General features: G+C 30.7%; 1 protein-coding gene across 1 annotated transcript; it reads right to left on the minus strand.

Moving 5' to 3' along the window:
- Positions 1-3,107: 3,107 nt before the first annotated feature.
- LOC112736066 (MLP-like protein 423) lies at positions 3,108-6,516 on the minus strand. Its single transcript, XM_025785422.2, has 2 exons — positions 6,270-6,516; positions 3,108-3,530 (listed from the first exon to the last, which is right to left on the minus strand). The coding sequence occupies exons 1-2, from the start codon at positions 6,460-6,462 to the stop codon at positions 3,253-3,255; spliced, it is 471 nt and encodes a 156-aa protein (XP_025641207.1). The 5' UTR covers positions 6,463-6,516; the 3' UTR covers positions 3,108-3,252.
- Between the last annotated feature and the right edge of the window lie 10,700 nt (positions 6,517-17,216).

The following is a 17,216-nucleotide window of genomic DNA, read 5'->3' on the forward strand; positions in this document are numbered from 1 at the left end:
ATACATTTTTTTGGTCTTATATGTTGATGACATTCTACTTGCCAGTAACGATATAGGCTTGTTGCATGAAACTAAGAAATTTCTATCGAACAAATTCGAAATGAAAGATCTTGGTGATGCCTTTTTTGTATTAGGAATCGAGATACTAAGAGATCGCTCTCAAGGTATTCTTGGATTATCACAAAAGAACTATATCGAAAAGATTTTAAGTAGATATGGCATGGAAGGTTGTAAACCGATGGACACACCCGTGGCTAAAGGAGACAAGTGCAGTCTCAAGCAATGCCCTAAAAATGATCTTTAAAGGACAGCAATGCATGATAAACCTTATGCATCAGCACTAGGGAGCTTAATGTATGCTCAAGTCTGCACACGTCCCGATATATCGTTTATAGTGAGAGTATTGGGTAGATACTTGAGCAATCCGGGCATGGATCATTGGATAGCTGTTAAACGCGTAATGCGTTATCTGAAGAGAACAAAGGATTACATGCTTACTTATCGGAGATCGAAAAATTTGGAGATCATTGAGTATTCTGATTCTGATTTTGCGGGATGCCAAGACAGTAGACGCTCTACTTCAGGCTGTATCTTCATTTTGGCTGGAGGAGCTATTGCATGAAAGTCTAACAAATAGACTCTTGTAGCTTCCTCAATAATGGAGGCAGAATATGTTGCTTGCTTTGAGGCATCCAAACATGGCATATGGTTGCGAAACTTTGTCATTGAGCTTCATATAGTAGATGACATTGAAAAGCCATTAAAGATATTCTGTGACAACAAGTCAGCAGTTTTATACTCCAACAACTATAAGAGCTTGACAAAATCAAAGCATATAGACATCAAGTTCTTAGTTGTCAAGGAGAAAATTCAAGAAAAACATATTTTCATAGAACATATAGGAACATAATATATGCTAGCAGACCCATTAACTAAGGGATTGATCCCTAAAGTCTTTCATGAGCACACTGCTTGAATGGGTGTCAATGTTTGTGATGCCTTAGTTTAGTGGGAGTTTATTTTATGCTATATGTCCTATGACAGATATTGAGTTATTTTTCTGCAGAATTAAGTTGATGGTTTATTTCATGTGAAATGTTCATTTTGCAATATTTGTATTGTGTTTGATCTCAATAAAGTTGGACTAGCTGAAAATAGACACGCATGAGATCACTTGGCATGTAATTTCCATATTATTCATCCAACTTTGATCTATGTCGTTAAGTATATTAGGATAGTGATTGGCGTGGTTTAGTCACGGCAATTAATGTGATAAAAGCTACGGTAGTTCCATATCTAATGTATGAGACGGACCAGATTGTTAAAGTAATGAGAGAAATAGCATTCAGATACGTGCATAAAGTTTATAAGATGTGATTATATCAAGAAAGAATACATGTATAGCCCAAGTGGGAGATTGTTAGGAAATTATTTTAATTTCCTAATTTATTTGTGGGCAATACATATATTAATTATAATCACAAATTATGCTATTTCAAATTAAATGACTTATATAATGTTGATCTCATTTATTGTTATAAATACTAAATTGAATAAGTCATTATTACTTTTTGATTTGGAATTAAATGAGAATAAAATCGGATATTATCTTTTGTTCCTTAGATAATTATCTTTTAGATTTTAAATATATTATCTTTTGGACTTTAGATATTATTTTATTTGGGTTTAAGGATTTAATGGGTGCCATGCTCAAATATAAATAGGCTTTCAGGGTTTCGGTCCCCAATATACCAAAACCGTCTTTGTTACTCTTTCTCCATCAAAAGAGTTGCAGTTCAGCCTCCTAGGAATACAGAAGGCTTTGGTTGAAGAAGATTGAAAGAACCACAAGATCCAAATTCTTCCATCAATTTCTAACTCTTATGAATAAAGGTACGCTTCCGCATTATGATATATTTTTGGTGATTCAATATGAATGATCTGAGTTATTGAAATTAATTTATTCCAACATATTATTGATGCCACGTCATTCATACTTATCACAATAGAAAATGATTTTTCCCAAACTTTATTTACTTTTTGATTTGATTTACGTACACTTCGGCGCTGCTTAACGTGGATTGCGAACCTTATTAAATTTAGGAAATCGGGAAGAAGGGGGAAGACTTCCAAACCCCAAATTGACATATAGCAAATAAAAAATGTCTTCTATACCTATTTTGATTTCACCTTATTTTTGTCAAATTATCTTTTTTATAAACTTTGTAGGTTGTAGTTAGATGAAAATAGGCCAAGTAAAGTCGAGTTTTGATTATATTAAATCTGATAATTTTGTAAGTAAAAATTCATATTTTATAAAGTATAATTTAATTCATATATATATATATATATATATATATATATATATTTGTAAATTATAGTTTATAAACAATTTTTTTTTAATAAAACAACTACAATTTTAAGTAGTCTATTTGACTATTAATTTTTTTAATTTTATTTTATATTTAATACAAGTCAATAGTTAAAAGTCTAAATTAAAAATAAATTATTTTTAAAAAAAAAAATATTTTGACGAACCCGTAACCAACTTTTAGATTTAAAAAAATCTATGACCTAGTGCCAATGATTCTATACTCTCATATAAATATAAAGGGAAAATAAATCACCATAAATTGTAAATAAAGTGGTTTTATTTGTGACCATGCATGTCTTTTAATTTATTTGCTTGCTTGTTTTACTGAAGGAGATAAGGTGTATACGTTGCTATAATGGGCATGCAATTTTAATTTCATACTTTTATGCATTATAATGGTGCTAAATCCCTCATACATTTTTAATTTTTAATAAACAAGCAAGTCTTCACTAAAAAAAAAAAAAAAATTATGAGAGCTTCTACTCTTTACTATAAACGCTTTTTACTCCTCTAACATTCTTTCTATTTTTTTCAATATGAATAATTCACAGAGAAGAAATTATTCAAATCTCTTGCTTGGAGCTCCATGTACCTTTTAGAATCCATTGTTTATATTTCAAACTCTTTTCTATTTTATTTATTATAAAAACAAATAATTTACAAAATAAAAATTATTTATCAGGCACACATTTCATTCATCCAGTTAAATTCAGATTCCACCGAACAAATGAAATGTGAGCCAATGATGTATTTCATCTATAATAATAATATATATACTTAGCATTTTTCTTATTTTTATATTAGTATTTCATTAATCATTCATCATTAATGTATAACCCAATTACTATAATGCATAGAAGTAGAAGCCCTTCAAAGGATTATGCGTTTAGAATGTAGTGATCAACTTTTAGGAAGGTGTTGATTGCAGCTTCTGCCATGAAATTAGGTTCAGGAACGTCTTGACTAGCCTTTTCATACTCACACGACCATTTCACCAAGCTTCCATTATCATCTCCCTTTGGTGTTACATTCACATATCCCTTGTAACGCTTATAGTACTTGAGAAGATCCCCATCAATCACACTATAAATTATTGTCCTCTTTGCATCATCAACACTTTCAATCTTCTCTGTCACCGTCTTCACAGCTTCATTTCCTTCAAGAGGAAAAAAGCGTAGATAATTATTCTTTTTATATCCACTGTTTAAATAGAAGACAAAATATTTTAAAGAATTTCATATCAAATACTTTGATCTTTTAATAAATTTTTATTTAGTACAAGTTATTGAGTAGAATCACTCTTTATACACTACAACAGACGCGGCGGATGCCTGCGCCAAACTTCCTACGGAGTCACAAACCGCAGCAACTTAGGGTGGATTGCTGCGATTCATCTCCAAATTAGCCTTCCGACGCCAAATCGACCTACTTTTGTATCGAACCCACTAAGCCCGCCGTTAACCGTACCCCAAACCATCTACTGATATTATAACACATGCCTGCTAAAGCTATCTCACACATGCTTGCTAAAGCTTTTTTTCGTTAGTTGTGGTGAGAGTTAGGGGTTGCATTTGCATATTAAAAATACAATAATATTGTTAACTTCTTATATATAAATAGGGACTGCATCCATATAACTATTGTTCTTGTTAAAGCAATGCTTAAATTAAGAGTACGTACAGTTTATTCAATTTCCACACTACTATACTTACTGCCCCATTATTTTGAGTCTCTTGTAATGTAGGATATATATATACTACATAGCTATATTTATTACTTTATTGAATTCAAACTTACTGTTAATTTTTAATAGGCGAAGTGCAAGCAAAACGCGCTGAATCGAAAGAAGCAACTTTACACGCATACTGACGGTTCTAAAAGCTTGGCTAGGGTAAGGGAAGAAGAGGTAATATAAATTTCTAATCAAGTATTGAGTGGCATTTAGTGTTGATTTATTCATAGAGTAAAACAATATTTGAAGTATTGAAAAAATTTAAAGAAATAAAATTCATGGCATAAATTGTATTGTCACGGTCACAAAAACAAGGGAGGAGAGTTGGTAAGGGAAAAGTATGGATCCTAAAGCACAAAAGATCTGATGGCAGCTATATACATGAAGAAGCTCGGAGGATTGGTGTGAGTACACTTAATCATTTATGCTGCAACATGTTGGGTTTAGTTATTAAAATATCTTGAGCATGCTATTAGCCTAGTGTGATTGTGTAATTTTATTTATGCCTGCAAGAAAAAATATCTGAGATTGAGCAGCTGGATGAATCTACAAGAATGTTGTCAGAAAATTATTCCCTTGCCCAAGCTCTCGGTAAAGAGCACCCGGGTAGAGTGCGTGGGATAGATATGGGCCGACACCAAGTCAACTCTTCCGTCCGAGTTCGCAGCTGCCGGTGGATAGAGCTCAAGTAGAGGAGGTCCAAAGGATGCTGTGTGCACTATAGGCGGAGGTGACGACCGAAAAATTGAAGAGAAAAGCAATGGAGGATGAATTAGCAGTAGAGAAAACGAAGAGGCAGGCAATAGAGAGTGTGCTGAGTTATCTGGTCCAACAACAATGTGGGAAGCTGCCTCCAGACATTGCTGCACGGATGAATTCTTTGGACGAATATGGTGAAAAATAGAAATTAGGATTTATGATACTTTGATTTTCAGTATATATTTTGTTTATGTTAACTATGCAGCATTAATTATTAGCCAAGTACTTTACCTTTTTGGGTGACTATTGAAATGCTTTATTGACATTATTAAAATAGAAATGTTAGTTTGCTTTGCAGTTAAATATTCATGAGTTTTTTTTTCCATGGTGCAGAATTTTAGGGAAAAAAAAGTATAATATTCTTTAAATAAAAAAGATAAAAAAATTTATAAAATATAATAAAAAAATAAAAAATTAAATAACGATAAGATTCTTTAAATAAAAAGAAGTTAAAAAAAATACCCAGGTTTGTAAAATTAATCAAAAACATAAGAATAGCGGCGGTTTTAAAACGCCGCGAATAAAGTTCATAAGAATCCAAGCAACAAATAGCGGCGGTTTAAAACCGCCGCAAATAAATTTCAGTAAATCCGGTTCAACAAATTGCGGCTGTTATAAACCGCCACTAAACTGTTTGACGCAAAATATGACTCCGCACCTTTATGCGTTGTGGATCCTGTTCAACCTGTTTAGCGGCGGTTCAAAACCGTCACAATTTGGCAATTAAACCGTCGCTATTCTCCTCATGTCCTGTAGTGTTAGTAAAATATTTTTTTATTTTTATCCTTTTTTATCACTTATTTTCCTCTGCGAAGGGAGATATTTGAAGGTATTCATGAATATTAAATTTTAAAAAATAAAAAATAACACAATATAACCATAATAAAATCGAACACAATTTAATCAAATGTATCAAATCAAATACAATTCAAATAGACAAACACAAATTTAACATATATATATTTTTTTTAATATACAAATTAAAATAAAATAAATTAGAATTACTTATATAATTTATATATATATAAGGGTATTTAAATAAATTTTTTTTTGCGGATATCCGTGGACGGGTACCTTAATTAAATTTTTAATATGGATATTAGATAAATAAGTTCATAACAAATTTTATTATAAAATAATTATGTAAAACAAATTAATTTCCTTCAAAACAATATAACGAAGAGACTAAGCTAATCGACTCGGCCGATAATTCTTAAAGACTTATTAGAATAAAAATGTATTGAGAATCAAAACGTTCAATTTAAAATGTTTTAAGAAACAACATGGGTATATAAAGAATAAAAATTTATTAACAACTAATACATCCAATTTAAAATTTTTTAAGAAATAATATAAGTATTTATTTGTAAAAAATTAATCTAAGAAAAATAAAACTTTACGGACCTTGATCTCCTGAAATTGTTGTGTAGACAGAGCCAACAACCTTGCCATCACCCTCAAGAATTTGAATGCTTTTGTAATCAGTTGGTGAGGCCTTAGGGAATATGGTTACAAAATCCCTAATAGCACCCCAGAACTTGTCTGCATTGGACTTTACCTCAGTTTCTGCCTCAAGCTTTCCAACGCTAGCAGCCATAGCTTACATTGAATTATGGTATGAGATGCTAGTACAAAAATGGTGCAAATATATAAAGAGAAAAAATGCATGGATTCAGAACAAAATTAAAATTAATAAGAAGTAGTTCCTTTTCCCAAACATAGTGTGACGCATAATTGAAGAGCTAGCAGCCGGGCGATAAGGTTAGTTACTATAATTTATAGGGTTAAATATAAAAATTAATCATACAAAACTATGTCACTTGTACAATTATTTATAAAAAAAATACAAATTATTATAAAAAGTACCCATAGAAGATTTTTCAAATAAATATTTTTTAATGTATATAGCACCAAGTAAATTTTTGTTCTTCTATAAATTATTTTTTCAACGCTAAATATGAGATGTTTCAGTTTCCCAAAGGATTTCAATATGACCAAACATTTTTTATTTTTTGTAAGAGGTTTGACTTTACATTTATATATACACTCACATAGATACACCATGTCATCACAAATTAATAATAATTATGTTGAAATTCTTAATTCTAGCTTGCGAGATTAATTACTTATTAAGTGATGTACTAAAATTATTCATTGCAAATCATATCACTTATAGGATTATTTATAGAAGAACAAAGAATTTAAATCCTTAAAAAGAATGACTATGAATCAAGTATCTTGAGTATATATGTACTAGAGGAATCTTTATTTTATGTAATTTATATTTCAACCATAATGAATAATAATCTCTAGCTTGTTGAACAATTCTTTTTAAAAAGAAATTCATTCAAATGTAATAATCAAAATAAGAAAATGATATTTGTCAAACTTTATTAACATACATTATTTGATTTACACATGCAGTAGTAATAACCAATATTGCTTTGCCTTTAGCTGTTATATGCTTAGCTAGTTTATTTAATGTGCTTTGCCGAATTATTTAAGTTCTAGTTCAGGTCATTATGAATAATAAACAAAACCAATTAAATTTGTAAGAAAAATGTTTTAGAATAGAAAAGAATAAGAGAGATTTTGGCAAAAATTAAAGGAAAGAGATAATTTTATTGAAAAAATATTTAAGAAGAAAAGATATAATTACTAATTTTTTGATTGTCAATTACATTTCTATTAAAATTAGTAGTATCAAAAAATATTTTAAATTTAATATTATCAAGAAAAAATAAAAAAAATTATATAAGGACTAATTTGATTAATTTTTAAAATTTCAGAGATAAAAATGGCTTACGTCTGAACTTTCAAGGACTATTTTGATTATAAATAACTTTTTACATGTCAAATGCCACATGGCATGCCACGTGTCACTTATCTGGGTGTTACTAAGCTGACACGTCAACCAATCATCTTGTGACACGTGGCATTAGCCCCCCATATCATCATATGCCACGTGGCAATTAACGTGACACGTCATCATCCAACTGACGGAAGGATTAACGTGACTAATCGTGTATCTTTCGGGGACGATTTCGATTAACTTTATCTTTCGAGGACTAAAATAGAGATCGGAGTATCTTTCAGGGACGATTTTGGCTATTTACTCAATAAATAAATGATTTATTATCTTCTATGACATATTTTATAATTATTAAAAAAATTGATTAATTTATCATAACTAATACTAATCATCTTTATAACCAGAATTTGGATAATCATATAGCCAATTAGAGTAAATTAAAATTTTTAACTTCATTTTCTTGCTTAGAATTAACCATTAATTGCTTAAAACAATATTATCAATCTATTCTGCCAGAAAAATGTGTGAATCAGGGAAAATTCTAATTTAAACAAATCAACGTTGGGTTTGAATCAAATTTGTCACGTTAAACCACCACAAATCTTTTAGCCGCTAATTTGGTTGGATAAGTTATATGTATCATTGAGAAATAGATTTTGGAGAGCGGAAACTTTTTTTTTTTTTTGAAATTAATTCATTTATAGTGAAAATTTATGGTTTTAACTTTTAATGTTCCCTTGCAATCATTAATAAATAATTAAGAGGATTAATCATACACATGTGTGGTCAAAGAACATTTGATTCAATGGTTAATATTCTCTTTTCAATCTTTTTGCTTTTGGGACTGGAAAAGACTAAAGGATTTGGCAGTTTAGGGGAGAAAATGGTGAAATAACAAAATGGAATTTTTGTAAAAATTATTGTGATTTACAGAAATTATTTTACTCTTCTAATGAATTGATGGGGTTATTCAAACTCAAAGTTAAAGAGAGATGATTAATATTAGGGATAAGTATTGTTTTGGTCTCTAACGTTGAGGGTCAGAATCGAAATTGTTCCCAACGTAATTTCTGATTTAGAATCATCCTTTTTTCGTATTAAAATCATCCATTTAATTTTTTTTGGACAAAAATACCCTCACCACTATCAGCACAATTACCTCCTCCAACACCAACACCAACACCAAGACCAACAACACCACCACCACCACCACCACCACCACCACAACCACCACCACCAACACCAAGAACACCAAACAACAGCAACTTCTTTCATTAACAAATTAAAAATACAAGAACAAAAACCAGATTCAACAAAACCAACAACAATTCAGAAATAAAAAAAGAACAAAATCAATCAACAACAATTCAGAAATCAAAACAAGAACAAAACCAACAATGATTCAACAAATCAAATCCAGCTTCAACAAAGAAGATGCAGAAGCAGAAGCACTAAAGTAGAAGCAGAAAGTAGAAGACGAAGCAGAAGATACAGAAGCAGAAGAAGCAGAAACAGAGATCGAAGCAAGAAGCAAGAAGCAGAGGCGGCGAGGCGGCGAGGAACAGCGGCGAGGCAATGAGGAGCAGCGGAGCGGAAGCCTAGGCTCTCTCCCTGGCTCGCGACAGCGACGACATGGTCGAATCGGCGGCGACGGCTCAGCGTCGTAGTCTCCCGACGACGACACGACGACGGCGGCGGCGGCGAGCCTTAGCGGCGTGGTCTCCTTTCCCTCTTTTCCTCTCTCCCGTCGCAGCCCCTCTCTCCTTTCTTTCGGCGACGGCGACGGCAGCTCCAAGCTTCGCCGACGCCGTCCCCCTCCCCCGTTCCCCCTCCCCTCTTCCCTTTCCCTTTCCCTCCCCTCCCCCTTCGTATACCATTTTCCTTCTCCTGGGACGCGTTTTCTTCCCCCTTCCTCCCGGGACGTGTTTTCTTTTATTTTTTTTTTAAATTTTATAACTTTTATTATTAAAATAGGGGTAATTCAGGAATAACGTAAAAAATTTTATTAAAAAAGGACGATTTTAATATGAAAAAAAAACGTTAAGGATGATTTTAAATTTAAAATTACGATGGAGGCGGTTTCGATTATGACCCTCAATGTTAGGGACCAAGACAATACTTATCCCTTAATATTAACTATGATAACTCAATAAATTTCTCTAATAATCATAAGACATAACATAGAGGATAATAAACCTTTTATTCTTCTAAATAAGATGTAAATCAACACAGTATTTTACATGCATATATATATGAAAATGCAACATTATTCTTACACGAACAAATCACATTATTGTTGAATATATAAAACGCATTATAAATTTATGCGCTTAGAAGATAGTGATCAATCTTTGGGAACATCTTGGTTGCAAATTCTTTGATGAAAATAGGTTCAGGAACCTCTTGGCTAACCTTTTCAAATTCAGCGGACCATTTCACAATGCTTCCATTATCATCCCCCTTTGGTGTTACACTAATATATCCCTTGTAATTACTCTTAAAGTACTTAAGGAGGTCACCATCAATCACACTATAAATCAATGTCCTCTTTGCATCATCAACATCTTCAATCCTTTCTGTGACTGTCACAACTTCATTGCCTGGAAAAAGAAAAAAAAAAAAAAAAAGAAGAAAATTATTTATGAAAAATACAAATATATATAGTCTTATTCCATAGTTATGGGTACTCATTTTTATTGCTTATTTTGATTAATACTTGTCTAGAAAAAGGCTGTATATAACTATATATGGTTCTAATTCTCGAGGCTCCTACATTTTAGTGACATGCTATCATGCACGGACAGTGACACGGACATAAAACATGACACGACATGAGATACGTCGACATGCGAATTTTAAAATTATTTTAAAATTTTATAAGACACGAGAACATATATACATATAAAATACAAAAGATTTTTTTAGATAAATCGTAATGATATTTTAATATTTTATTGATATTAAAATATAAATTAATTTTTTTTATTATTTTTAATGTCTTATTTTAATTATATAAAATATTTAAAATATTTTTTGTTTTAATAAATAATAATATATACTATTTCTAAATTTAGTTTAAAAATACATGTTAAGAATAAGATTGACACGCTAATACTTGATGGTATTTAAGGGTGTTCTCACGTGTCCAGAGAAGAATTTTTTTATTTTTTCCTAAGATATAGTTGGATACGACAAACACGCGTATTGAACGAGTATCAATGAGTGTGGTGTCTAAAATGTGTCTGACACGCGTAATAATAATAATAATAATAATAATAATAATAAAAATTCTATGTGGTCATCAGAATGTAAAAAGTTTTTGTATAGGCGAATAATTATATATTATGATGTAAATAAAAATAATTATTTTTAACTGATTAATAAGAACTTAATTAATCAGCAAAATATTATTTGTTATGTAAATATATGAAAATGAATTTAAGAAGAAAAAGCGTTACATACCCATGTCTAAAGTATATTTGATGATGGAGCCAGGCACCTTGGCATCACCCTGAATAATGTGAATGCTTTTGTAAACAGAAGGTGAGACCTTTGGGAGTATGGTCGCAAAATCCCTGATAGCATTCCAGAACTTGTCTGCATTTGATTTCACCTCAATTTCCGCTTCAAGCTTTCCAACAACACCAGCCATTGCTTGATTTTAAGAACAAGAAGAAGAATTTTTGTTGTTGTGACTTGTGAGAACCTGCTACAAAATTTGCATATATACTAATAATAATGGAAATGGTTTAGAATAGTAACAAGTTTATTTAATATTTTATATTTATATTTTGTTTGAGTAGAATATTATAAAAAATAAATGTCATTTAATCTAATAAACATGGTGAATTATAAAGTAAAGAAGATCTTTTTTTTTATGTGATGAAAGATAAATTAAAAATATTGGAACTCACATTTTGAATATTAATAAAATAATAAAAAATAACTATAAAAAGAATTTAATTATCTCTCTATACAATCTCAATCTGTATAGTAGAATGCCCCAACAAACATATTTAAAAATCGTTTTACTTCAAATTTTATCCATATATTAATTATTTTACACATTAATTATTATACCACTTTTCATCCATTTTTATTCAACACTCTTTTCAAAGTCGGTATATGAGAATTAGTGTGATGACTTATTATCTTCAAAGTATTCAACATAGGAACCATGAGAAGACCAAAAATGTGCAAGATCTTTGACTAACATTTAATAATAATAATAATAATAATAATAATAATAATAATAATAATAGTTAATTATTAAATCAATACTAAAAAAATTCTGATACTGATAAAAAGGGTAATACTAGAGAGACAAAAAAAACAGTTATAACTTGCTTTATTTAACATTCATTAAATATTACAACCTTTAATAAATACTAAATAAGATAAGTTATGACTATTTTTGGCTGGTTTTTTTTAGTTACCAAATATTTTCGGATAAAAATAATTTTAAAAGACAAAAAAAAAATCTTCAAAAAACTTATAAATTTGACAAAAATAATTAAACATGAACTGCTCACATCTCTATTAATAAAAAATGCTGAATTGACAAACGAAAAGACTTAAAATGACAAACTGTGTTGTTAATTTTGATATTACCTAAAATCATTATTTATTATAATCCATTAAGATGGTGGAAATTCATTTACCTCAACACTAATAAAAACTCTAATTTGACCATATATTTTATTTTTATTTCTAGTTTTTTTTCATCTCAATAGAACACACTCACACAGATTATTGTATTGTTTGGATTTTCGTAACTGGACATTCAAACATCTTAGGAAGGAACGGAAATTAGGAAATTACAGAAGCAAGTAAACAACAACAAAATTACTGTGCAGAAAAATGAAAAATTGTCCGATTTCTAGTTAAGTCGATTCACCGGTTCTTAGTCAAATTTTCCAACCAAATCCAGCTTTTGAATATGGCCCGAAACTAATTAGATTTCGGTTAGCCATTTTTTGGTTTGGTTATCTTATTTGATCCGGTTTTTATAGAATATCACTTCCATAACACTCTTTTTTGGTTAGGTAGACAATGAATTTTTGTAAACAACATCAATAATAAATTTTAAAATTGACCCGATAAAATAAAAAAACACACCACCTTTAAATTACTTCCTAAACTTTAATATTAAAATAATAATTTATACACCTAGTGATGAATTTAACATAAAGGGAGCGAGTGGAGGTCTCGGCTCCCTCCCTCTTTTTTTTAAAAAATATTAATAGTAATAAGTTATTAAGTACGATTTAATTTTTAAAAAAAATTATTTAGTATTTAATTTAATATAAATAAAAATTCAGTCTAATCTAAATATTAATGATTTTTAATATCTAAAAAGTAAGTAATAATATTAAAAAAATTTTGAAAATTAAAGATATTATTATTAATATTTTTTAATTAAATAAAATTTTTCAAATCTCATAAAATGAATTTTTTTCCTTCTTGTGAGTGTTCTTCTTGATTTATTTGGTATTAATTTTCTCTGTTTCAACTACTACAACTGAGATATATTTTCAGCTATGAATATTGTGAAGAATAACTCAAAAACAAAATGAAAGATGAATTTCTTGCTAATTGCCTTTTAATTATATTAAAAAAATTGTTGAAAATTTTGACACATTCTATTATTGATGAATTTTATGATACATAGTAAAAAATACATACATATTTTTTGGGATAAAACACACAATTAAACCAAACCCAACTCAATATTATACAATTCACCCAAATGAAAAAACATTACATAGATCTCCCCATTCATTTCTCTATGTAAATCGAATGAGCTAGACTAGATTTAGCTTTCTATGTAAATCTAATCAGTCTGTTTTGATTTATGCATGCATGCATACTGTCCTAGTAAATCTAATCACCCTGTTTCGATTTATGCATTGTCCTAGTAAATCTAAACATGGTGATTAGATTTACTAGGATAACATGCATGCATGCATAAATCGAAACAGGCTGATTAGATTTACAATATGTAATTTGAGAAAAATAATTAAAATACTATATCAACAAAATTAGGCTATTTTTTTTATATCTCATCTATATTTTAAATTTTAAATTAATAACTTTTTCATGTTTATTTCTACTTAACTTTTTAAAATAGATGGTTTCCAATAATAATAGAGATAGACGGTTAGTTTTAAATTACTAGCGTCCACGTAAAAAATTACTAGTACACATTAAAAATTTTAAATTTAAATAAAACGAAAAAAATTTAATACGAGAACAAAAATTTAAAATTTTAAACATTATTTTAGATTACTAGTACACAAACAAAAAATTACTAATTTCTAAAAAAATTAATGTGATTTAAAATTGTTCATTTGAAACTAACACATTGTTTTCATAAAAACAAACACATTTAAATTAGTATTAAAAAAATAGTATTCCAAAAGAATAAAAAATTATAAAAAATTAAAAATTTTGATAAATTTTATTCGAACATATATAATTAAAAATTTAAATGTGTTGGTTTCTAGAAATATAATGAGCTGGTTTTAAATGGACAGCTTTAAATCACTAGTTTTATGTAAATTCATCTTTTTTTTAAAAAAAACTAGTGATTTTTTACGTGTACGCTAGTAATTTAAAACTAACCGTCTATCTTTATCGTTATTTGAAACCATCTATTTTAAAAAGTTCATTAGAAATAATTATGAAAAAATTATTAATTTAAAATTTAAAATATAGATGAGATATAAAAAAATAGCCTAATTTTGTTGATATAGTATTTTAATTATTTTTCTCAAATTACATATTGTAAAGCATGTTTCGATTTATGCATGCATGCTGTCCTAGTAAATCTAATCACCCTGTTTGGATTTACTAGGACAGGGCATAAATCAAAACAGGGTGATTAGATTTACTAGGACAGCATGCATGTATGCATAAATCGAAACAGACTGATTAGATTTACATAGAAAGCTAAATCTAGTCTAACTCATTCGATTTACATAGAGAAGTGAATGGGGAGATCTATGTAACGTTTTTTCATTTGGGTGAATTGTGTAATATTGAGTTGGGTTTTGTTTAATTGTGTGTTTTACCCTATTTTTTGTACTTAAATATATTTTCTATCGGTATATTTTTGTAATACATTTTACATTATATAATTTTTTGTATAATTTTTTAATATTATATATGTTATTGGCCTCATGATAATGTTTCTGGATCCATTTCGCATCCAGCCATTGTTAACTATGCATGAGTAAATCGAATCAAAAGAAATAACCATCCAATTAAAAATAATGAACATAATCATTTACATACCTATTGAATTAAACCTCCGATATATTTATTGTTCACATTATTTAGTATTTTTATTGTCTACCTATATGAATAATAAATTACAGTAATAGATTTTTTTCCTTTTAAAAAATAGACAATTTTTTTTTCCAGTTAGAAGTGAGACTCAAAACCGAAACCTCTAAACGAAGGTGGAGAGACTATGTCAACCATGCACCTTATAGTTATGTGAATATATATAGTATCAGATAGTATTGTATATAACCCCACAAATAAAAAAAAACCGAAAAAAACCAGACTTTTTATTTAAATAAATAAATTAAAAGTAATAATAACCGAAATAAATAATTTGAAAAATATTTACCGATTTGTATTCCCCATTCATATTTCATTTATCTCTTTTACAGTGTAAACAAGATACATGGAGTAGAATCCAACCAGCTATAAAAGGATGTGTAACCCTTAGTATTCTTTACAAACTTTTTCTATCCTTTTTGTGTCTCATATTTCTCACAAATACAAGGCATTAATGGCTAATAATAGTCCATACATAGTTGTGCTTGTTTATCCCAACTGTCATATGAGAAACGGCGACAACTGGGTGACATTTGAGTGTGAGGATCCGATATTATTTCGCACTCAGCGTGTGGAGACGTTGTCCGATTTGAGAAGTTTGATATTGAGCAAGTTCAGTGGTACAGAAGCGAGGGAAATAGGAAGGGTGGCGTATAGGTTACTGGCACCCATGGGTAACGGAGTCTTCCGATTTCGACTATTCCGACTTCTAGGGGACGAGCATGTGCATCCTGTATACAAACAGGAAGCTGTGTTCAAGGTGTATGAGATGGAGTTTTCCCCAATCCCAGACGAGTCGATGTGGGCGGAGTGGCATGGGACGAGGTTGTAGCCACTCCGCGAAGTCCCGGAGAAGCGGTAGCCACCATACGTGAACTAGGTTGTTGGACTTGTCTGTCAACAGATACCCTCCGATCAGTAATATAATATAGCATCGGGCATATTGTCGGAGGGTCTCAGGATCGTCGGTCGGGGGCATCTGGCAGACACGATCACGCAATCAAACCAGTTTCAGCGTGAACGACTCCTTCCTCTGCGCAGCCTGTTGTGTCGCCAATGGAGGCCTGGCACCAAGCAGCTACTCCACCATGGCCCACGTCTTTGTGCCGTACCACCTACCAAAGTCACGAAGGCACCCCCAACGGGATTCCTGTGTGCACGCAAGCCTAGGTGGTATGCCACGTCCTGCAGGGTAATAGTGACCTCCCCCACGGGAGATGAAACGTGTTCGTCTCTGGACGTCATCGCTCCATGAGTGCCGAAATCAGGGAATTGTCAAATGTGAAGTCCCTGAGGGGCACCGTGTCGCCGAATCCGACCTCAGCTAGATAGGGGACGATGGTGTTCTGTGGAGGAAGGGTATGGCTGACTCGCCGGGGCAGTAGAAGGCGAGGCCTCTACGGAATTTAAAAAAAATTATTAACCTATAAAGAGATAATAATAAATTTTTGTACTCTACTTAATAACAAAGTACTACTACTACCATGTCTCTACTCTACAAATATCTCTAAATTACTTATGTCGGTAAGCAAATCCTAATTAAGTCATACCAAACTTACACAAGCAAATATTGTTCTAAATTCATCATATAGTCCAAACCCTAATTAGCATTTTACTCAGTGCTTGTCACTACGAGACTACCCTAACAATTTCCACATACTTAGATTAACTGAACAGAACGCAACTAACCTCGAAGTCGGCCGCCTCGACGTAATGCGACGTCTCGTTTAGTCTATTGATGTCCCCGTCATTCTCCTCCTGACGTGCCATCACCGTATCGGTCTCAAATATGGTTGGAAAGGGTAAAAAGAGGGGAGAAAGAGTTTGACTAAGTCAAAATGGGGTCCAGGAACAGGTTGTAAAGGACTTATACTTATAGGCGCCGTTCGGGCTTATCTCGTTTACACTCATGTAAACGACTTATACTTATGGGTGCCGTTCGGCCTTATCTCGTTTACAGTGTAAACGAGATAAGGGTCTATCTCGTATACGTAATTTCATCTCGTTTACAGTGTAAACGAGATATGACTGGTGAACGCAAATCGATAAATATTTTTCAAATTATTTATTTCAGTAATTATTACATTTATTTAAATAAAAAATCCGAAAAAAAATATATTATGCCATATTACATTTTATTTCATTCATTTAGTCAATGAGGCAGCTTAATTTCATTTAATTGATGTTATAAA

Source organism: Arachis hypogaea, chromosome 3, assembly GCF_003086295.3.
Source record: "Arachis hypogaea cultivar Tifrunner chromosome 3, arahy.Tifrunner.gnm2.J5K5, whole genome shotgun sequence".
NCBI lineage: Eukaryota > Viridiplantae > Streptophyta > Magnoliopsida > Fabales > Fabaceae > Arachis > Arachis hypogaea.

Coding starts and splice junctions, on each gene's coding strand:
- LOC112736066 (XM_025785422.2), bottom strand. CDS start 6,462: ATGGCTGCTAGCGTTGGAAAGCTTGAGGCAGAAACTGAGGTAAAGTCC. Junction 3,531..6,269: donor AACAATTTCAGGAGATCAAG/GTCCGTAAAGTT, acceptor TTCCTCTTGAAG/GAAATGAAGCTGTGAAGACG.